The 25,000-nt window shown below is 37.7% G+C and overlaps 1 protein-coding gene across 2 annotated transcripts in view; it reads right to left on the reverse strand.

The window, feature by feature from the left end:
* The window catches only part of LOC135219769 (uncharacterized), a 35,655-nt gene that overhangs the window by 7,164 nt on the left and 3,491 nt on the right, over positions 1 to 25,000 (reverse strand). Inside the window, exons 2-3 of one of the 2 annotated variants that reach the window (XM_064256822.1) lie at positions 15,245 to 15,364; positions 12,215 to 12,410 (exon numbers count right to left, since the gene is read on the reverse strand). In XM_064256822.1, the coding sequence (XP_064112892.1) occupies positions 12,374 to 12,410; positions 15,245 to 15,364 (157 nt within the window). In that variant the 3' untranslated portion in view covers positions 12,215 to 12,373. Of the gene's footprint in view, positions 1 to 12,214; positions 12,411 to 15,244; positions 15,365 to 25,000 lie in introns of those variants that run through there. The other variant, XM_064256820.1, reaches the window with a different exon arrangement.

A 25,000-nucleotide genomic window follows, 5' to 3' on the forward strand; every position in this document is an offset into this window, starting at 1 on the left:
AAATTGTTACACTCGGCAAGTATATGGGGCTGGTTGTCGACAAGGACGACATCAATGACCTTCTTGAGGAGCACCAATAGGAGCTTACGACGGATGACCTGAAGGAGTTGGAGGCCATGCAACACAATGTCGTTCAAGAAGAGTTCTCTACCAGTGGCGAGGAGGAGGACGACCCTATGACAACGGCAGAAATTAAGGATGCTCTAGCTGCTTTTCATAAGGTGCAATCATTTGTAGAAAAGAGACACCCGAAAAGGCTTACACAGGTCGTATGCTTGCGCAGTTCGATGACGTTTGCCTGAGTTGTTTCAGGAACATTGTGAAAAGTAGGCAGAAGCAATCTTCCTTGGATAGTTATGTTTTAGAGGCCTTTAGTAGGAGTAAGCAGAAAGGAAGATCTAATTGATACTGCGAAAAAACATAAAGTTGAAAGTGGTGAAGAAATTGAAATTTTGTATTAAAAAAAAAAAAAAAGTATAAAAAAGTAAAAAAAAAAAAAAAAATGCAAAAATAATAATAATAAAAAAATTTAATTTTAAGTTTTTTGTAAAGTTAAGTGTTATGGTTTTGTTAATGTGTTTCGTAAAGTTTAGTTTATGTTTCCTGACATTTTTAATGTGTTTCGTTAAGTTAAGTGTACGTACTACGTAACAAATTTTCTGCCGTTTGTCCTCCTCCTCTGTCGCCACTTTCGGAGATAGCCTCACTTGAAAGGTAAGGTTCCACGTTTTACTACATATGTATGTACAGTATTTCTTGTATACCATGTACACTACATAATACACTTTATTTACAGGTGCATGTTAGTAGTACGTATTATGTTAGGTATTGAATGGTCCAAATTGTTGTACTTCATTGTTTATTGGTCAATTTAGCTTTATTATAAAATTTACTGGGGTGTTTTTGTAGGGCTTGGAACGAATTAGGCAATTTACATGTAAAATGCGGTTCAAGATATGAAAAGCTCAGGTTACGAAGGCCGCCTCGGAACGGATTATTTTCATATGTCGAGGTACCACTGTATTCAGATCGTCATCTTCTTGATTGTTTCTCACTGCAGACCTTAGTATTTTATTTTGGAATTTTTGTAATGCACTTATATTGGAAGACGATGCTAAGCACGTGGGAATTGGTGGATATTCCGTTATTGGTCTGATTAGGCTTTTGTAGAAAGGGATTTTGATAGTTATGTTCATATTCCTAAACTTTTTCAGCTTTGTATTTGGTGTTCTTGCTATCCTTAGCCTTTCTCTCACATGTCTTGATATTCCTCTTTGTCCGAATTGGATTCCTAATATTCTTGTACTTTTAGTAAAATTCATTGGTTGTTGGTCCCTGTGGATTTTGTAAAATAGGAGAACTGGAGAAATCCGTGAAGCTTAGTAGTAAGGCTTGTATTTCTTCTGTTAAATGATGCTGTGTTTCTTGTAGATTACTTATGCGTCCTGAGGGATGGATTGGTGAGTTCGAGTCTGAATTGGGCTCATTTCCGGGAATAAAGTCTTCATCTGATGAGGAGTTGTCTTCTGAGCTCTCTGCTGTGTTTTCTTCATATTGTGTGCAGTCTTGCATATCCTGTTATGTATCCTAAGTTGCTTGTAAATCTTCTGCTTAGTTTGTACAGTTTTCTTGTCTTTTGTTCCTTTTCATGGTGCTTGCTATCATGTTTACGTTTCTTCAGAGAAGTGTATTGTGGGTAAATTGTTATCTGCTAATATGTTGTTTATTACAGAGGGGTAGAATCCTTCTTGGTGCAGCCCCAGTTTTATTGCTAAATTTTTTATAGTCGTGATTCTTGTCTCTTCTTGTATTCTACTTATATTATTCTGGATGTTATTTGCATTAGCCTGGCAATTTCCCGTAATGGAGGCTGTAACTTTGGCGTAACTTGTACCGTTTTTTGTAGTGGATGTTGCATATCTGTTGGCTTTGATCTCTAGAATTTTTCTTTTTATTAGGGCCTTCCTCACTGGGCATTTCGCTGCTAAAGTTCTATGTTGTTGATTGCAGTTAACACATTTTTTTTTATTTTCTTTACATTCTCTGTATGTTCATGTGATGAACATTCAGAGCATATTTTATGTTTTTATCTTTAGGGCATTCCTTGTACAGATGCTCATAAGAGTAACATCTGTAGCAAAATGACAAATTTAAAAATATATGCTCTTCAATATGTTGACTGGGAATGTATTGGTAGGCTACAAATAATCCTCTTTCCATGGCTCTCTTTGCCATCTTCGGTGTTTCAAACTTTATTTTCATGACGGAATTGTTTTGGATTTTTATCACCTCATCCACAGCGGCCCATTAGTTTTTCCTCTCAATGCTGTCTTTAAGGTCGTTTTCTCCGTATTCTGCTGTTGTAACATCTAGGTATTTTGCTACTATAGTTTTCATGGAATTATATTCTGGGGGTCTATTACTTCAAAATCTTCATTTCGAAAAATTTCCCTGTTCTCTGAATTAAGAATCTTTTCTGAATCATCTTCGTGAACATTGATAAAGAATGCTGTGTTGGCGTGGATTACTCTTTGGACTCTAGCCTGGATGGCGCCTGTCTACTTGGCTTGTCCTGTGGTTTGGGACTATTGTCTTGTATCTTAATCTTCATTTTGAATCATGGTATTTACTTCTTGAAGTCTGCCACAAAGATGGATGACACATAAACCTAGCTATGCCGGCACTGAAAAGAGAGGCCAGAATGATGCTGATGACCTAGAATCGAGGAAAGATTTTGAAAAACCTCACGGGCTACTTTCCTCGGATACTAGGCAGTCAAGAGATCACGTCTTACCCCTACGGTTGCTGGAGGCAGACTGATTCTGTGATTATGTACTTGGTAAGTGTATGTGAAACTTAACCCGAAAGAAGTTTCGTACTTATCAACCAAATTTACTCCCTCAAGTTACTAAACACTGAAAATAATTTTTGGCTTAATCAATGCCAAAGGGTCCCAGAACATAGCATTTAAAAGGAACACTCTCCACGTTTTATGGTCCAAAATCGGAAGTTTCCTTTACAGGCGTATACCCCAGCTGGCAACTGAGACATAATTTTCATGGTGTTGTCCATTTTCACTTTTTTTTCTTCTTTTTTTTTGGGGGGGAGGACCCTCCATACCTCCCCTTATAGGTACCCTACTCCATTTTCTCCAATAATATGAACAATTTATTACATAAACTTCTCTTACAAAATTGAAATTTGAAACAAAAATTTAAATGAATCAAAAGTTTATTCTACTTTTTCTTCAGTAATACAACTTAAAAAATACATTTTCTTCTTTTTCCTATTACTTTTACAATTTTCGAAGAGTATGGTACAGTGGTACCTCGACATACGAAATTAATCCGTTCAGAGGCGGCCTTCGTAACCTGAGCTTTTCGTGACTTGAAGCACATTTTACATGTAAATTGCCTAATTCGTTCCAAGCCCTACAAAAATACCCAAGAAAATTTTATAATAAAGCTAAAATGACCAATAAACAATGAAATACAACACTTTGGACCATTCAACACCTAACTTAATACGTACTACTAATATGTACCTGTAAATAAAGTGTATTAGTGTACATGGTATACAAGAAATACTGTATGTACATACGTACGTATGTAGTAAAATGTGGAACCTTACCTTTCGAGTGAGGCTATCTCCGAAAGTGGCGACAGAGGAGGAGGACAAACGGCAGAAAATTTGTTACGTAGTACATACACTTAACGTAACGAAACATAAAAAAATGTCAGGAAACATAAACTAAACTTTACAAAACACAATAACACAACCGTAACACAACTTTACAAAAAACTTAAAATTAAATTTTTTTCCTTCTTTTTTATTTTTAAATTTTTTTTTTTTACTTTTTCATACTTTACATTTTTTACAAAATTTCAATTTCTTCACCACCGAATGGATGCTAGTCCGTTTATGGAATTTTTCGAACCACCCATGAGAAGCCTTGAAGTCTGGGGTTGACATCGATGTCCCTTCTCCGTCGTCTTCGCCCTGGGCAATCAAATCGCCGAAAATAGGGCTGGCCTTGTGGCAGATTGCCGTCTCGGTTATCGTATCGCCAACGATTTCTTTGTCCTCAATCCATAGAAGAAGCAGCCTCTCATCTCATCATGCACGTGGCTCATCTTGTTAGACAAAATAGTCACGCCCTTGGAAGGTGTAGCTGCTTTGATGGCTTCCTTCTGCTTAAGGATGGTGCCTATTGTCGACAGATTTCGGCCGTATTCCTTAAAGCGATCACACTCAATTATATGCCAGCCTCACACTTTTTTATTATCTCCATTTTTGTCTGCATAGAAAGCATCTTCTTCTTTCCGTAAACTTCAGTAACTTTCTTGGGACCCATGACTATACTGTACATAATTAAGTTATGTAGTATACTAATTAAGTTCTCACACAACACGATAAAGTAGTACAACGAAATCACTAACACAAATTTACGTTAACCCTCTTACGCCGATTGGACGTATTAAACGTCGACAAATTGTCTCCCGGGTGCCAATTGGACGTGTTAAACGTCAACATAAAAAAGTTTTTTTTTAAATTCACGGAAAAATACTTATAGGCCTACCAGCCGAAAACTTTTGAATCACGCGCCTTGGGGGATGCTGGGAGCTCACGGATCAAGGCGTTGTTTTGTTTACAATCGTTACGCAGGCGCGCAAGCACGAATTTCTTTCTATGCACTAAAAGTATCAGTGACACATCTCAGAAATTATTTCGTCACTTTAACATAATTTTTGCACCATTTTAAATTAGCCGTTACATGGAGTATTATATATGAAAATGTGTGCAATTTCATGTAAAATACAACAAAAAAATACTCATGATTGTAGCTTTTATCACTTTTGAATTTTCATATAAATAACGATAAGTGCCAAAATTTCAACCTTCGGTCAACTTTGACTCTACCGAAATGGTCAAAAAACGCAATTGTAAGCTAAAACTCTTATATTCTAGTAATATTCAATCATTTACCTTCCATTTTGCAACAAATTGGACGTCTCTAGCCCAATATTTTGATTTATGGTGAATTTATGAAAAAAACTTTTTCCTTACGTCCGCGCGGTAACTTCCGATAAATTTTTTCGTGCGATTGTCGTAATGTTTGCACCATTTTAAATTTGCCGTTACATAAAGTTTTATAAAAGGAAATGTGCGCAATTTCATGCACAAAACAACTAAAAACAACCCATGGTTGTAGCTTTTATCAGTTTTGAAATATTTTGAAATATTTTCATATAAATAACGATAAGTGCCAAATTTCAACCTTCGGTCAAATTTGACTCTACCGAAATGGTTGAAAAACGCAACTGTAAGCTAAAACTCTTATATTCTAGTAATATTCAATCATTTACCTTTATTTTGCAACAAATTGGAAGTCTCCAGCTCAATATTTCGATTTATCGTGAATTTATGAAAAAAAAAACATTTTCCTTACGTCCGCGAGGTAACTTCCGAAAAAATCAGAAATTTTTTCGTCCGATTGTCGTAATGTTTACACCATTTTAAATTAGCCGTCACATAAAGTTTTATATATGAAAATGTGCACAATTTCATGTAGAATACAACCAAAAATAATTGAAGGTTGTAGCTTTTCTCATTTTCGAAATATTTGCATATAAATCACGATAAATAGAAAAAAAAAATCACGTTCGGTCAAATTTGACTTTACCGAAATAGTCGAAAAACGCAATTGTAAGCTAAAACTCTTACAGTCTAGTAATATTAAGTCATTTATCTTCATTTTGAAACAAATTCGAAGTCTCTAGCACAATATGTAGATTTATGGTGAATTTGAAAAAAAAACTTTCCTTTCCTCCGCGCGCCGATTCTCCGCCGCAAATCTCCGAAATACGTATGTCGCATTATCGTTATATTTGCTCCGTTTCATAGAGTTTTATATATGAAAATGTGCACAATTTTATGTAGAATACAACAAAAAATAATTGAAGGTTGTAGCTTTTCTCATTTTTGAAATATTTGCATATAAAAAAATATATATATATAAAAAAAATTCGACATTCGGTCAACTTTAACTCGTCCGAAATGGTTGAAAACTGCAATTGCAAGTTGAAACTCTTACAGTATAGTAATATTCAATAATTTATCTTCATTTTGAAACAAATTGGAAGTCTCTGGAACAATATTTAGATTTATGGTGAATTTTTTAAAAAAAACATTTTTTCACGTCCGCGCGTTATGAATGCATGCATCATTTTGTGATAATATTTTATCTGTGTTGCTTTGATCGTTTTACAATGTGTTATATACCAAAATGATCGCAATTTAGTGTACAATACAACGAAAGAAAAATGAACTCGTTAGCTTTAACCATTTTGCTCACAGCGCGATTTGAATACAATTATATATGAAATTTTGTTTTTGCGATATCATATATTGCATTATTTATATATGATAATGATATTTTTTACAATTCTGATGGTTGCATACTAAACTTCAGGCAATGAAAAAAAAGGAGCCAAAAATGAACTCTTAATCTTGAAAACTAAGCGCGCTGTGATTTTTTTAAAAAAATATTTTTTCCGCTTCGGCGCTCACTCCAAGACCGCCTCGGCATACGGGAGACGATTTTTATTATACCCCTTTGGCATAAGAGGGTTAACAAACGAAATCGTATATGTGAACAAATGAATTCCGTAAGCATACGATAATGCTGGTGCGAAGCGATGGCTGAAGAAGAACGCCTTTACGTACAGCACAATGGGAGAGATGCTGACCAACAGGAGAGCAGGATCTTATGGCAGTGACTAGCATCAGGAAGCAATGGGAGAGCGGGAGGATGGTGAAAATCTTTGTATTTGCTTTTGTAACTTGAATTTTTCGTAAGTTGAGCCTTTCGTATGTCAAGGTACCACTGTATTCCTTAAAACATGGTTCCATTCACTCTCTTTTTTGGCAGCTGGTGGTACTGGCATCGTACATATGAAAAGACATGCAGAAAATCGGGCTACATCTCTAGCAGCAAAGCAATGTCTAGGCAAAGGGTGTTCAACAGCATTATCTTCTAAAACCTGGCATATCACTTCAATTATGATATCTGACATTGTGCATTTTTTAATAGTTTTTGAACGTAAACAGTATTTATGCATCCAACATTGTGTTATCCAACAAGTAAAAAAAAAGTTCCTTAAACAGGCAACCCCGGGTTACAACAGGGGTTCCATTCTTGAGACACATCGAAAGTCGAAAATCGTTGTAAGCCGGAACTTCGTCAAAAATCCTAAGAAAACCTTACTTTTAATGCTTTGGGTACATTCAAAGCTATGTAAACTGCATTCTTATTGCATTTTTCATAAAAAAACCTTCAATTATTGATTATTTTGTATTTTGGTGTCATATTTCTTCTGCCAGATCAGCGTTGTAGGCGTTGTAACCCTGGAACATGCGCCGTAACCCTGGAAATAATTTCTGATGAATGTAACTGAAAAGAGCCTTAACCTCGGAACATCGTAACCCGAACCCGTCGTAACCAGGGGACTGCCTGTACCATTTTAGTGCCTTATGAGCACAATCAATAGATATCATTGCATTCAATTTGTCTACAAAATGCATATTAGTGTTATAATCAATGACACATTCAGGTTTGGATATTCTTTCACGAGTCTGAGGTTCAACATTTTGGCTGAGGATCATGAGAGGATTGTGAAAGTTGTGAAGAGAGGAACTTCCCATTTGTCTCACCACTGGACAGCAAGGATATTATTTGTTTGCTTGTGTTATTTCACCCATGCAAACAACTGGAGCAACGTTTAACTGTATCACAGGCTCCTGTCTTCCTGGAATAAAGATACTACAAGAGGGCTGGAGAGGTATACCAATTATTGACAAATAATACCTGATTTTTGTCAAGAAAATATCCCATATGGGTTAACACTACAATACCAGACAACCCCCAAGTCTCAACGAGTGTCACTTCTGTTTCAGCTTGATATATGACCTCCTTGCATAAAATGAAAGTAATGATTTTACTCCTCTTCAATCAGTTCCACTACAGAATCATTCCAAAATAAATGTGAAAAATCACTTTTACGAGTATTTTCTTCAAAATCATCCGCCTGTATTCGTGATAAACTTTCATTAAAATCAAAGAAGAGAGGTAGAAAGTTGTAACTACCAATCCATTACCATCCAGGATCAGCTGGTCTGACATTTCTGACATGTCCAGCCCTACCTCCCCTACTCTGTGCAGATTGTAAAAATGGACGAGCTCATCTTCCTCTTGTTGGTGGTGGCGTTGGAGATGGGGTGGGAGGATCATCTATATCAAGGTTATCACTTGAGAGAAAAACTAATTGACTAACTCTTCCTCTACTCTTTTTATAATAAGAATGAAGAATGAAGCCATGATGTTGGAGATGGTATTGGAGGGCGCTGGAGAATATAGGTATCTAAGGAAGTGGAGGCTATGCCCTCTCTAAGAGCTAAAACTTTGTCACTCGCTGAAAGTTCCTCTTCACTTTCATCTTCGGATTCTTCACTAATATCTTCGTGTATGTAAGTTTTATCTTTATTACTAACATTTACTGAACCTTCACTATATTCATCACCTTCAAAATCATCAGATACTCCAGTTAAATAGTACCCCCAGGCCCCCCAAGACTCGACTCCCTATAACAAGGTAAAGAGATAGAGGATGGAAGGAATGTAACTATGCTCTATCCCCTAATACCATGCCAGCTACTGACAATGGACCCAAGGTACTGCAGTTTCAAACAGTTTCCATTTCACGAAAATATTGCAATGCGAAGATCGATTTACACCTCCAATAAGTGGACTGTAAAATAGAGGAAATGGACAAGTTAGGTAAGTCTGAAAGTTAATGAGGTAGTGATGGTTCTGACCTCGTGGGCTTTTACCTTAAGAGAACATCAATGCGTTCTTAGAAAGGGGTCGGGAAGGATTCTTCAGAGATCACCAGACGTTGCTGGCAGGTCCTCTGATTTTCTCGGTCCTGTCCAGGTAATACCTTAAGGCTCAGATGGAGCAAAGAGCTCTCTTCCTCTCTGGGCCAAGGATCTCCATCAAATTCTTAATGGTAAAAGAAAGGGTCCAGGGTTTAGATGGTATCTCATTCTTGGCCAGTAAACCAAGAGTAAACGAGCCGACTGCATCTTCTTGAGAGAATCTTATCCTTTTATCTATGGTCCGCAGATCACTGACACGCTTGGCAGTAGCCAAGGTGACAAGGAAGAGGGTCTTTCTAGTTAGGACTCTTAACAATGTAGAATGAAGGAGCTCAAAAGGAGGGCTCGATAGCCACTTCAAAACTACATCGAAATTCCAATCAACTGAGTCTATTTTCCTCAGTTTGGATATGTCAAAAGACTTGATAAGGTTTCTAAGGTCCTGTGTCTAAAGACAGAACTCAACATGGCCCTGTATTCTCTAATAGTAGAGGAAGACAAACCTCTAGAGGATCTCAGATAGAGAAGAAAATCTGTGATCTGAGTCACAGATGTCTGGTAAGACGAGACATTATGCCTTCTACATCATGTGCGGATTACTGTCCACTTGACCTCGTAGACCTTGCAAGAAAACTGATGTCTACATCTTGCAATAGCATCTGCAGCTGGTCTTGAAAAGCCTTTCACTCCAATGAGTTTCCTGAGAGTCTGAAGCCTGTAAGGGTAAAAGCAGATAGTCCTTGGTGAAAACATCTGAAGTGGGGCTGTCTGAGAAGACCTGTTCTTTGAGGAAGGAGCCATGGGAAGTCTATTAAGAGTCTTGGAAGGTCTGAGAACCACTCTTTCAGAGGCCAGAACAGCGCTACTAGTCACTGACATATTATTGTGATGTGTCAAGAATTTGTTCAGCATTTCCCTGACTATGCTGAAGAGTGGGAATGCATAAAGGTCTAAATCTGACCAATTCTGAAGCATGGCATCTGTCATTGATGCCAGAGTCTCCTGTGCCAGAGAACAGGCAGAGTCGGTTTGCCCCACAACTTCCACAGGTTGGATCAGACCAGGGGATCCAAGGTCTATTCTGTGGGAAGTACCTGTTTGTGACAACTGAATTTGTCTGTCAACATGTTAACATCCCTTGTATGACACTGTTTTGTTGAAAGTCATGGTCAAGAAGGATTGTAGGCCTAAATGGACTGCCTTCAATCCACTGACATTGATATGAAGGTTCTTCTGTTCCAGGGATCATGTCCCAGAAACTTCCATGCTTCCCAGATGGGCTCCCCAACCTAGATCCAATGCATCTTGAGTAAAAGTCTAGGTCAGGGTTCAGAGGAAGATGGGACTTTCTTTCGAAAAGTCTTCCTTCGAACAACCACCATCTCAGGTCTGCCTTGATCTCTGGAGTTATGGGAATCACAAATAAGTCCAGATGAGTTCTCCTGTACCAGCTGGCTTTCAGAAAGAATTGCAGAACTCTCATAGGGAGTCTGCCTAACTTGACAAACTGCTCAATGGAAGCGAGAGTTCCTTGAAGACTTATCCATTTGTTACCCAAACAAGATGGGAGAGGGAGAAATTTTAGTACCATCTGAAGTTGATCATCATCCCCAAATAAAGAATCTTCTGAGTCAATGTCAACTGGAACTTCTGAAGGTTGAGTAATACTAGCTGTTACACCTAAACTTTATAAAACCAACCAACCAACCAATCTTAAGCTAGTAGAAGGGTCTTCTGTAGGTCCTATGTGCACCTCAACTTCAAAGGGGATTGAAGAAGCCAGTCATCCAGACATAGGGAGATGTTTATCCCGAGAAGGTGGAGCCATTCCGCAAGAGGGGGCGAGAACTTGGGTGAAAACCTGAGCAGTTGAGAGGCTGAAGCACAGAGCTCGAAACTGAAAAACTCTCCCAGAAGACGAACCTGAGGTATTTCCTGGAGTGACATGGAAGTATGCTTCCTGCATGATGATGGTAATCATCCAATTGCCCTGATGAATAGATGACAAGACTGACTGGTTCATCCCATCCTGAGCCTTGTCATCTGGACGAAGAGATTTAAAATTCTGATATTGAGGACAGTTTCCAACCCCCAAATACTCAGGGAATACAAAAAGACGGTTGTAAAAACCTGTGTGTGGAAATCCTTGACGACCTCTACAGCTCATTTCCGAATGAGGGATGATACTTCTTCTGAAAGGGCTGAGTACCTCTCTGAGCCTTCTGAGTAGGCTGTCAGTAAGCTCGGTGTAGTGACTAAACAGGCTTTCTCCCTGAACAGAATTGAGTAGTCTCGTGTGAATTCATGCAACTCGAATCATGCAAGTTTGGGGCATTACTGTAGTCTTAGGCTAGATTCTAGGCTAGCTAAAGCTCTAGAAGCTGCCTTTCCCCATCTATCTCTTTCAAGCTTATCCAAATGTGATTTCAAAGCCTTCCATTTTCTATTATCCAAGTTCTTGCACTCATCAGAATATGTTTAGATCATTAGTACACACTTGCCCCTACAATTAGTACAAACAGTGTGAGAATCATTAGAAGCTTTTGTAAGTCTAGTCTTGCAGCCTTCAATGCAGTAACACTGGAGGAACTAGAGTCCGACATAATAAGCTCAAATATGGTCTCAAAAAACCTTAAGTTGTTGTTTCTCATTCCCTGAAGGTAGGTGGGGCTAGTCCCCAACGCAAATAATGATAGAAGCGCTACCGCGATTTTTAAAATTTAAGCTGCTGCATGAGTTGAAACTATAGCTATGTAATTACTTGGTAAGTTACTTATATGAAATGAAATTTAAAAGGGCTTGCAGTAAAGATCAAGATTATTATATTCATTGCCACACCAATCTGGGCATATAAGGTACTGGATAATCAATAAGATAATCATTGTGGGGAGCAAAGCTACTTGGAGTTGGTACAAAGAAGTCCTTTCAGTAGTGTAAACCTCAATATATGGATTAAGAAAAAACTAAAGCTGGTGAGTTATGCCCAGAATTACAAAAGCAGAGAAAAACAATACAGTGGAACCTCAGTTTTCATACATAATCCATTCAGGAACCTCAAACGATATCCGAAATATACGAAAACTGAAACGATAATTCCCATACGGAATAATGTATAGGATTAATGAACTCCAGATCTCCCATAATATTAACAAAACATACATTTTACAGGGAATAAACACAGTTTTACATACAGAAAGCAATGAGAAATAAATATAAATGATTAATGAAATGAATAATGAACATTTAAAATCACTCTTACCTTTATGGATTACTTGTTAGCGTATGGAAGATGGAGAGGAGGGGAGAGGGAGGAGGAGAGGTTACTGTTTGGAAGGGTAATTCCCCTCCAGAAGGACTTCAGGTATCTAGAGCCTATCTAGGGTTACTTCTCTACGTTTTTAGTGGCTCTGTCTGAGGTTACTTCCCCACTTTGTTTTTTACTGGCACTGGATCAGCTTGAGAGTCACTGGACCCCTGTTGAATAACAAAACTGTCCAGACATTTCTTTCTGACGTCTCTTCAATATCTGCCTAAAATGATACAAAGCATTGTCATTAAACATAATAGAGACACGGGTTGCAACATCTTTCTTAGGGTGGTATTTCTCAACAAAAATTTTGACATCACTCCATTTCGCAAACATTTCTTTAATCGCTGAAGTAGGCACAGTATCCCCTCTCTCTTCCTCCTCCATCCCCTCGGATTCCTCATCTGTCTGTTGCTGTTCCTGCTGAGGGTCTTGCAGCTCCTCAGTGGTTAGCTCTTCCCTGTGATCATCCACTAACTCTTCCACATCCTCACCACTCACATCCAAGACCATGGACTTCCCCAGAGACAATAGATTTCACATCAGGCGTAGGGCCATCGGGGTCAGCCTAAAACTTTTCGAAACCCTTCTCGAGGTAACACTCTGGCCACAATTTTCTCCAAGCAGAGTTCATTATCCTGGAAGTTACTCCCTGCCAAGTCATATCTATAAGGCTTATGCAGTTTAAGATATTGAAGTGATCCTTGCAGAAATCTCTTAGGGTCACTTCAGTGTCTGAGGTCACTTCAAAGCACCTTTGAAGCAGTGCCTTGTTGTAGAGTTTCTTGAAGTTTGAAAATCTGTTGGTCCATGGGCTGAATGAAAGGAGTGGTATTAGGGGGCAAAAAGTTCACTGTAATGGATTTAAATTCATTCAGCAACTGGTCTTCCAAGCCAGGAGGATGTGCCGGAGCACTGTCCATTACAGGAGGCCCTTGAGGGGCAATTGATTTTCTTACATGTATTTTTTCACACTCGGGCCAAATGCTTCATTTACCCACTCAACGAAAACTTGCCTCGTGACTAAAGCCTTTTTACTGGCCTTCCATATCATAGGCAATTTATTCTTGATCACATTGTTTTCTTCAACACTTGGTGAGTTTCAGAGTGATACACAAGTAGGAGCTTCACTTTGAAATCCCCACTGGCATTCCAACAAACCAAGAATGTTAGCCTATCTTTCATAGGCTTGCCCTGGAATAGACCTGTTGAAGGAGGAATCCTTCAGCCTAAAAATACTCTCTGAATTCATCAACAAATTCTTCAGCGGCATGTTTATCGGAACTCACAGCCTCCGCATAAGTTTTTTAAATTTTTCAAACCAGCCTCTGCTGACCTTGAAATCAATAAGAGCAGCACTTGTTGACATTTTCTTACTTAAATCAGCATGCAACATCCTAGCTTTCTCACAAATGATTGCTTCATACACACTATCACCGCTAACTGTTTTTCATTGATCCACACTAACAACAGCTTCTCAACATCTTCCACTAGTTGTGATCTCTGTTTCAATAATGATGTGACCCCTTTTGCAACATCAGCTGTCTTGAATTCATGTTTCTTTGCTAGGATAGAGCTGATTGTTGACACTGACTTGCCATACATCCTAGCGAGATCAGCTACATGTGCACACTTTCATACTTCGCTACAAGTTCTTTCTTGAATTCTACTGTATTTCTGGTCATTTTAACAAAGGGCTGGCACTTGCAACTTTCTTTGGCCCCAATGACAGCTTCTTTGTAATGAGTTTTAACAGCAAAATAACACAAAACATAACAAACATGTGAGGTGATGCAGACTGCAAGTGTGGTGATGCTTGTTCAGCAAGAAACAAAGCCAGAATGGGTCATGAGAGAAGACAGGATGCTTTGTTTAGGTGCTTGATATGGGGCCCAGTCATGAATTGGGCCCTAGATGGAGCATTTCTGAGTGTATGAAAACTGAGGAAACGTACAATAGCCAAGACAAAATTTTGTAGAAAAAAAAGTCTATGAAAACCAAACCATACGAAAAGAGAGGCATATGAAAACCCAGGTTTGACTGTACAAGGTAAAAACCATTTTTCCACATAGCACACTAAATAGATATGAAATCTACATATATAGATATAGGCGTGCTGATGCTACAAAAAGCAGAGGCTCTAACTCAAAGCTTCTTTAGTGCCATCCCAGTGAATAAGGGACATTCATTGTATTCTAAGAATAGACTTCATTCACGACTTTGAGGTGATTATTCAGAAGTTCTTCAGAAATGACAATACAAGACAGCATATGAGAGCTTATCGTGAGAGATTTGAAAAGGATCAAGGGGAAGCATCACTAAATAGCTGGGTATAGAAAGAATAAGAGTGGGAATGAAGGAAGTTAGGTGAAGTTCTACAGTGTTTTGAAGGGTACATCCAAATATTTATACATAAAAAAGGGGTAGCATTACCAGAGTTAAGAGATCATGGATGAGACCATTATATTACTGGAAGTGTCTACTCATTACCACTGGTATTGTGTCAAAATCCTTCTCAGAAACTGTAATTGCTCCATGATAACCACATCTCTAGAACTTAACAAAAGCAAACAGAATTAAGATGATAATTATGTGGAGGTTATTTAGTGATGTAAGAAGTGTGAGAAAAATAAAGAATAGGCCATATCACTTGTAATGAGAAGTTTTGCAAAAATTTTCATACTAAGTATCACAAAAAGGTTATAAAAATCAGTTGTCACCTAGTAACCAAGGACAACTTACTTAATAATAATGTTCTGCATCATTGCACTCAAAGGAATAATGGTTGCAATGAATGATTCAACACAATCCAAAAAGGGACACAACTTTCAAGTAAAGGACAAAAATTATCATTCACTACAAACTAAACATAAAACAACGGTTGAAAACTGACATAATTCTTTTATAGTTCCATTATAAATACAAGAATAAATTGGGAATATTTAAACACTCAACAAATGCTTCCCTTACAATTTCCACACAATCATTCCAATTTACTTACAGTTTATGTGAAAGAGTAGCTGCCAATGGTGTTATACCAATTCCACCTGCAGCCCCTATTATAATTGGATAATGGAGCATCTCCTCACTTGGAGAATTATATGGACCATCAACACACAGCCTGTTCAAAGAAAATAAAAAAAACAGTGAGAAGTAATATTACTGCTTTTTAACATTTTCTGTGGGGACTGATAACGCTTGATAATCTTTCAAGTTCTAAGGTATTACCTGGTCACTCTTCCATCCTTGTTTCTAATGAACCAAGACATGATCATCTTATAGAGTTTTCATCGATTTTTAGAGTCTTTGCTAAGTCTGGAGTTGACCTTTCGTTATCTTTTATCGAAGAAGACATGAGTGTCTGCCGCATATTTCCCAAGGGGGTCAAAACTTATTACGTCTATGGATAGTTTCTGGTATCTAGCACACAAACACTTTTGCTCTTTGAGCTAGCAGGTTAATTCCAAAAGCAGTATCAGAGCCTGCATTTATTTAATGAATGAAGCAATTTATATATATATATATATATATATATATATATATATATATATATATATATATATATATATATAATTAATTCAAATTCAAATTCAAAAACTTTATTTTGGACAAAAATGGCACTAGACAAACACATACATAAACATATAAAAAGCCACCAAACTCACTAAGGATAAAATTTAAAATAAGTATGAGAAATGATTATGAACAAGGTGAAAAATTATAATATGAATGAAATGCAGATAATGAAACTAAGTCATTCTTCCTACTAAAAGGGCATATACATATGTAGCATATCAGAACAAAACAAAGAAATGCTATATTCTTGCACTGAGGCTTTTCCAGTGTTTGAAAATAATTGAACTATCCAAGTAAACTGGGTGGGCAACCCTCTTCATAATACAGCTTTCAGAATTCTTCAGCCTTTGCAAATAGCATGTTATAGTTCTGCACCTCAGTTACGGTTGCGTAAACATCCTTTGGCATCATTGTAAGCACAAGTAAACCACTTTTACTAGTTTCTTTGTTTTTTCCTTTAAATCTAAAGCTGAAAACCCTTACAGACAGAGTCAACAGAACATAAACTCCACAGGGTTCCAAAAGGAAATTAGCCTAAAAAAAAAGAGAAAGTTAAAGGAAATTGAAAAATAATAAAATTTGAAGAAACAGAAAATAAAAGATATTTACACAATTGGAGATCATAACTCCACAACTGCAATGCAAAAACTTCTGCATTCTAACCCTTACACACCTAATGGACGTATTTTACGTCGACATTTTTTGTCTCTTGGGTTCCGACCGGACGTAATTTACGTCGACATACAAAAGTTTTTTTAAAAATTCGCAGAAAAATACTTATAGGCCTACCAGCCGAAAACTTTTGAATCAGGCGCCTTGGGGGATGCTGGGAGTTCACGGATCAAGGTTTTGTTTTGTTTACAATCGTTACACAGGCGCGAATTTCTTTCTTATCGCACTAAAAATTATCAGTGACACATCTCAGAAATTATTTCGTCACTTTGACATAATTTTTGCACCATTTTTAATTAGCCGTTACATGAAGTATTATATGGAAATGTGCGCAATTTCATGTAGAATACAACAAAAAAAAATACTCATGATTGTAGTTTTTATCAGTTTTGAAATATTTCCATATAAATAACAATAAGTACCAAAATTTCAACCTTTGGTCAATTTTGTCTCTACCGAAATGGTCAAAAAACCCAATTGTAAGCTAAAACTCTTATATTCTAGTAATATTCAATCATTTACCTTCATTTTGCAACATATTGGAAGTCTCTAGCACAATATTTCGATTTATGGTGAATTTATGAAAAAAACATTTTCCTTACATCCGCGCGGTAACTCTTCCGAAAAAATCATACGTGTGATTGGCCGTAATGTTTACACCATTTTAAATTAGCCATTACATAAAGTTTTATATATGAAAATGTGCGCAATTTCATGTAGAATACAACCAAAAATAATTGAAGGTTGTAGCTTTTCTCATTTTCGAAATATTTGCATATAAATCACGATAAATAGAAAAAAAACCACATTCGGTCAAATTTGACTCTACCGAAATGGTAGAAAAACGCAATTGTAAGGTAAAACTCTTACAGTCTAGTAATATTCAGTCATTTATCTTCATTTTGAAACAAATTCGAAGTCTCAAAACAATATTTATATTTATGGTGAATTTAAAAAAAAAACTCCTTCCTTCCGCGCTCGGATTCTCCGCCGCAAATCTCCGAAATGCGTACGTCGCATTATCATATTTGCTCCGTTTCATATTAGGCGTTTCATAGAGTGTTATATATGAAAATGTGCGCAATTGTATGTAAAATACAACAAAAAATAATTGAAGGTAGTAGCTTTTCTCATTTTTGAAATATTTGCATATAAAAAATATATAAAAAATTAGACATTTGGTCAACTTTAACTCGTCCAAAATGGTCAAAAACTGCAATTGTAAGCTAAAACTCTTACAGTATAGTAATATTCAATCATTTATCTTCATTTTGAAATAAATTGGAAGTGTCTAGAACAATATTTAGATTTATGGTGAATTTTTTGAAAAAAAAAAAAATTTTACGTCTGAGCGTTACAAATTCATGCATCATTTTGTAATAATATTTTCTCTGTGTTGCTTTGATTGTTTTACAATGTGTTATATACCAAAATGATCGCAATTTAGTGTAAAATACAACGAAAAAAATTAACTCGTTAGCTTTAACCGTTTTGCTCATAGCTCGATTTGAATACAATTATATATGAAATTTTGTTTTCGCGCTATCATATATCGCATTATTTATATATGATAATGATATTTTTTTCATTTCTGATGGTTACATACTAAACTTCAGGCAATGAAAAAAAAAGGAGCAAAAAATGAACTCTTAATCTTGAAAACTAAGCACGCTGTGATTTTTTTGAAAAAAATATTTTTTCCGCTTCGGCGCTCACTCCGAGACCCCCTCGGCACACGGGAGACGATTTTTATTATACCTCTTAGGCGTTAAAGGGCTAATTATGTATTATATCAAAACTCCTAGAAAACTGCGTACTAGTATTAAACTTGATACTAGAAAATGACTAACTGTTTACAGCAGCAGCTGTAAGCAAAAATAGCTAGATCAAGTAAAGAAGAGCCCGCATGTCTTGTTCTAATACATTTTGCAAAACAAACATAATGACCTCTACATTTACACCACAAGTCAACATTAAAAGTTTTTTTTATTTTATTATAACCAGTTACTTTTAGCCCCTACCATAATTTAAATTAGAAAGGAAATGCTTCTTTGGTAAAATGCAAACACCATACATTTTCTGTGAAGGTTATGGCTGAGCAGCTGAAAATATTCAACGACTTATGACAGTAAAAGAACAAAAAATTCCTTTTTTTCTTGCTAACTGTCATTCAAAGAAACATAAAACGAAAACAATGTAGGATGCAAAAGTTTAAAACTAGATTAAATTTTGATGAAGTGGTATAGGCTACAGTACAGAGACAATCTTAATAACTGTAAATAGTGTGATCGCCCAGTAGGAAACAATGGAATTAAAAAATCTCAGCTGTTACTATTGAAATATCCTCGAAATCTATTAAAAAATATTACTCTTTTGATAGCCTTTTCTTCTGACTTCTAGCTAATTACAAAAAATGTCTACATTACTATGTGTGTGTGTGTGTGTGTGTTTCTGTCTATTTCTGAGAGAGAGAGAGAGAGGTGCACACTGTACATATGTACACTTGATAATTAATGGCAAACAGTGAGATCACACCTATTCTTAATGCCTACTGGTATACAGTGAGATCAAAGGGGTAAAACACATGTACAAGAAAAAGAAGTCTAATTTCTTGATTGTTAAAATGCCCCCCTGCAATCAATAATAAAAACTCTATACGTATTTCGAAAAGAATTTTAAAATTCACATGTACAACTAGTTGTGCATTCGTAGTTTTTCAATAGAAGTTGAGGGGTGAGGGATGGCTCACATGGGCTGACATAGTACAGAAGAGCCCCGGACCTCTATGTTAATTCGTTCCAGAAGAAGCGTCGAGATGCGATTTTGTCGAGATCTGAATGAATTTTTCTCATAAGAAATAACTGAAAATGGATTAATCCGTTCTTGACCACCAGTTATTACCCTAACCTTCCCTTTTTATACAAAACATTACCCATTAATACACATAAATTACAATTAAACAAGTTCAGTGTTAAATAACATACCATTCAATGCACTTTTTTCATTTTTAAATATATACTGTACGTAGTAAAATAACGTACACCCAATTCGGCCATAATAAGATGGTTGACTGAGCGCCATAGGCTATGCTGGGTACGAAGTATGTACTGTAAGAGGTAGGCATAATTATTGTTGCTAATAAGAAAAACATTGAATATCAAGCCTAATTCTCAGCAAATTAATAAAATACTAAAAATAAGCCGAATTATGTCAGGTTATCATAAACTTAACAAAAATTCCCTAAGTAACGTCACTAGATAGTGGCCGTGAGCAGATGCAAACAGATGTAAACAAATCATACAGTCTACTGGATACTGTATACAAAATCACTTTAAAATATCTTTCAATACGTGTTATGATATTAACATTTTTTCTCTTAAATTATCCTTGTGAATTACGAGCATCGTAAGTCAAGCATGACTGGATATTACGAATAATGCTAATGAGCAGACTGCAAAATGTTTTGGCAGGCAAAAGCATTGTCTGAAAAAAAAAACATGTAGCACTTTATCTAATATACTACATTTATAAATAATGTAGCTTCAATTCTTAAACCCAGCTTTCTTTCATAAATTAAGTTCCATTTGGCATCTTAAGACAGTGATCATATCAGTAAAATGAAATCAGCTATTTTAAGAATGTAAACAAAACCAGAATGCATGTCAGATCGCTCTGTTCATAATATAATTCGATAATATGGTAATAATACATGCAAGATGATTAGATACAGTAAAACCCAGGCAACAGACTCTCTCTCTCTCTCTCTCTCTCATTCCCGATTTTTCAAATTACGGATGAAGCGATTGTAAACCTGTAGTACACACATAAGAAACAAAATCAAGAAATGGCTGATTGCCGACGTCATTTGCCGTCACTATAAAAAAGAAGAAAAAAAAAGTGCAGGCGAAATTGATGTTTAAAACTAGCAAAATCACACAATGCTTATACAATCAAGAATTGTGCCACTTTTAAGCCCAACTTTGTTAATTTACAAGAAAGTATTTAAATTACATATCTTCCACCAGCCAAGTGTAATGGCAATGAAGATATCGATAGCTCAATCAGCTGAGATTTTGAGAATGCAAACAATATCGAATGCAAATGGCATACGATGACAATGCTTATATTCGGTAAAATACATTTGACTTTTTCAAATTATCATTTTCTCCAGAAAATATTTGTTTAAGCTTATAGTCCTTTTCGGTTTTTAGAATTATGGATAGAGATCCTACTCTTGTAACAAAGTGAGAACTCGCTCATCCTAACATCTAATTATGGTAATAATCCACGGTAATTGCTCTAATTAGTTGTTTTGTTTACAGTATCAAAAGTTGTATCACTAGTGATTTGAATAACCTATGGATTTTACCATTACTATTAGGTTACCAATGTTTTGTTTACAGTGTTGATAGTCTGGTTGATAGTTGTGACTGTACCCAACTATTGATACAACTATCAACACTTCAATCAGTACAGCGGCATAGCAAAAAAAATCATAAGAATTGTGCATTTGGTGATGGAAGCACCAAACATGGAGGAATGATAGAATATTATATTGGGAACATTTTCAGATATGGAACCACTTTTGTAGTAACCCCAAAGTCGCCGCCATATTGGATTTCAAAATGGCGGCTCACAAATCTTTAATTACAGATAATTCTGGTTATATACCAGCTAGAGACTTGGTTTTAGTGTCTAGATATACATATTTGAGGTCAAGGAATTGAATGGTTCTAGTTAGAAGTTGATTTGGTGACGCCATATTGGATTTCAAGATGGTAGGCTAAAAAAAAGAGAAATTTATGACTGATATATTTGGTTATGTGCCAGCTATATACTTGATTCTGGTGTCTAGATGTACAAATGTGAAGCCAAGGAATTAAATAGTTGTAATGAAACATGTTTTAATTCACATTATCAACTGATAATCAAGTGATAATCCCATAATTATTATGTACATTTATATGCATGTAATTATACACACGACAAGCAAGAGAACTTGTGTATCAATCAATTCAATAACACGTAAGTTCTGCACAGTTCCAAATCAGTCTGAGCAATCACCATCACAGCCACCTAGTGCTGTGCATTTCAGAGCTGCTTTCTTACACTTGCATCTCCCACTGCAACCTTTTTTGCACCCACAAGAGATCAGTTCATAGCAGGATTTGGTAGCTTCTGGTAGTGTTGTCCACAAAGGATCAAACTCTCCGTCATTTTCCACCCACCCCCAGTCACATGGTGATGGTAGATTGCAGCGTGGGACAAGAGACTGCCCCCAACAATATCCACCCTGGTACGTTGCCCTCTTCACATGCTGTTCTAGGGCTGCCTGTGTTGGAGGTATTGCTTCAATAGATTGCGCTTTCTTTGCAAAGAGTTTCTTCCTTGCCAGATTCACCTCTGAACATGTACATGTTCGGTCGTACAGGTAGTAACTATGTACCTCTCCAGGGTTGCCAATGTGTCCTCAGAAATCTCACTTGGTGCAGATGCCAAGGTCAGAAATGCATTTGTCACTTCTGGGAAAATGTCCCATACTGCCCATGCAGTTATCTTCCCACGACCTGCAAAGCTCGAGACTGTATCACATCCTGTGATTGCATGGAAGACTGGCAGTGCCTTGGATTTGTCTGGCCCCAGTGAAGCAGCCAGCTTGTGTGCTGCTATGTAGCGGAAGCTCTTGCCAGTACCAATTGCTAGCCATAGTTCATCGACTGCCTCATGTAGCTCCTGGGCCATCCACACAGCAAGAACCACCACATCTGTGTCCACGGTACGGATGAGTATTCTGCGGTGTCCAGATTTAACAGCATCTGCTGCATGAACCATCATGCATCATATGCATGGTGCTGAAGTATGTGCAGGGCAGCAGCAGTTACCTGGTGGGCGCGTCTTGTACGGCTGACATGAGCTGCATGCAGGAAGGAGTCTGCTGTGCCTGTTGTTGCTATCTCTGCCTGAACCAATGCCTCTGTCCAACCACTGTCTTGCAGCCAGTTTCCTGCTGTCTTCCAAGCTGCCATCTCTGTGTGTAGAGCGCCTAGCATTACTACAAATAGATCTTCACCAAATGTGTCTGGCCAGTTCCCCAGGATTTAGCTCATTGACCGCCGCTTTCACTACATCCAGACCGCTGCTTTCACTACATCCATGGCATGACGGATCATTGCCACTGAGTGGGCTTGGTCATGGAAGAGGGGTAGCAAGGCAGTGGGTGTGACTGTGATATTAGTATGCTGGGCTGCTTGGCTGTCTGCATGATGTGCAGCCCACGAAATGTTTCCTGGATTCTGCGTATCGCCACTGTCACATGCATCCTTCACAGCCTGGAGCCACTTCTTCTCTTTATCGAGCTCAGCTTGTGCAGGATTCCTCTGCAGTGACACTTGGGTTCCAGCTGGTACATGGTTTTTTTTGGGCAGGTGAAGTAACTGGCTGTACATCTGTATAATACCGTGGAAGGTCACCCACAGCCTTGACATTGGAGATACCCCCGATGATGACAATACCTCGGTCTGTGCCTTGATTGTCATAGTCTGGATGTTGTATTAATGAAATACCAGTTCCATGGAATGAGTCATGTGCTGTCGTGGAGCTGGGATTTGTGGGTTTTTATATTATCCACAGCTGCTGTGGTGAACACTCTACTGCGGAGCTTTGGGGGGCAAACCACCTTTTCCATCTGAAAGCGCTGACATATCCCGTTGCCCAGCTCTGCAGAGATCCGTAGCACCCTATCATATGCAATGCTGATCCCTAGTCCAGATAGTGTGTCAACTAATTCCCTCTTTCTCGTATGGGCATGAAGCATCAAAGCCCAAGATATATTGGCAAGGAGTCTCTTGACTGATGCTGTGTCGCACGTCTGTGCTGCACCTCTTCTCTCATGTTTCACACTGTTGTATTTGATTAGTTGAGCTATGGTCAAAGATGCTGAGGATGATGATTGACGTGCCTGGTTTTTGATGCCTGCACCCTCTAGCATCATGGAGACAATTGTCAGCAGCAGTTGTGGCACAGACTCTTCTTGGCATTTGTCTGAGAAGGATCCATGGAAAGGCTGAGATGACTGGAACATATCCTTCCTTATAATGCGGGCAGCTCGTGCCAGGTACACAGCATCACTGTCAATGTCATGTTGATATGCTTTGGCTAGTGCACTGCCAATGTCTTCCTTATACACCAGCAGGATATCTCGTCCCTTTCTTTGCTCCTGCAGATCAGGCAAATATGCCAGGATTCGCTCCTTGAGTCTGGTTGTATGGACTCGTGTTTCCAGCACAATGCCGAGCTGTTCCATTCTCGTTGTGTACAGCTTAGTGAGGTCTGCCATCTTGAACACAGGAGCAGTGTCCTCTTCTTTTGCAGTTTCCTCTATGTATGTTACCAGTTCAGACAGGACTATTGCTGAAATGACATCTACTTTGCTCTGGCTTTCCTCAGCATGTGTTTTTGCTGCCCTCACGCGGTTGTATAGGGATGTCAAACATTTCTTTGTGTACTTGGCCTCTCTTGCCACCGTATCCCCAGCACTCAGTTGGGCTAACAGAGTGGTATCCTCAAGAAACTCGGCAGCGTTGCGAACGTGTTTATCTAGTTCCAGTGTCGCTACTTGATGAAACTCTGAACCAAGCTGTTGGTGGCAGAAGAAGCATAGATGATTGCATATGTTTTCGACACAAGCTGCCTTAGATCTAGTTCGCTTGTACTCATCTGTGCTTGTACTGGCGGCAGGGCTTCCTTCAGAATGACCTCTTTTCTGTGCCCGTTGTAGCTTGGTAGTGTTGTATTTCACCCTGCATGACTTGTGCCACTTGGTTTGGTGGGCAGCCAGAGTGGCAGCTATCCCTTGGCCTTCATCTAGTTGTTGTAAGTCCATATCTTGTGGCAGCTCACCTAGTTCACTGAATGCTAACATATTGTCCTCAAATGTCTTGTATCCAGCACCTGAATCTTTTCTTTTAGTTGCAGCAGGACACTGTAAAGACTCTTCTTTATCAGGTTGACACAGAACACAGAGTTCCCAGTCCAGTTTTGGTGTGGGAGTTAGAGGCTTAGAAACATCAACTACCTTGAACCGTTTTCGACATGGTTGAAATCTGGAAAAGAAAGAAAAATACCAGAATCAAGTATATAGCTGACACAGAACCAAATATATCAGTCATAAATTTCTCTTTTTTTTTAGCTACCATCTTGAAATCCAATATAGCGTCACCAAATCAACTTCTAACTATAACCATTCAATTCCTTGACCTCAAATATGTATATCTAGACACTAAACCAAGTCTCTAGCTGGTATATAACCAGAATTATGTGTATTAAAGATTTTTAAGCCGCCATTTTGAAATCCAATATGGCGGCGACTTTGGGATTACTACAAAAGTGGTTCCATACCTGAAAATGTTCCCCATATAATATTTGATCATTCCTCCATGTTGGTGCTTCCATCACAAAATGCACAATTGGTTTGCTATGCCGCTGCACTACAAGGGTTAGCCTATCATTA

The sequence above is a fragment of the Macrobrachium nipponense genome, chromosome 1 (genome assembly GCF_015104395.2).
Source record: "Macrobrachium nipponense isolate FS-2020 chromosome 1, ASM1510439v2, whole genome shotgun sequence".
In the NCBI taxonomy this organism is placed as follows: domain Eukaryota; kingdom Metazoa; phylum Arthropoda; class Malacostraca; order Decapoda; family Palaemonidae; genus Macrobrachium; species Macrobrachium nipponense.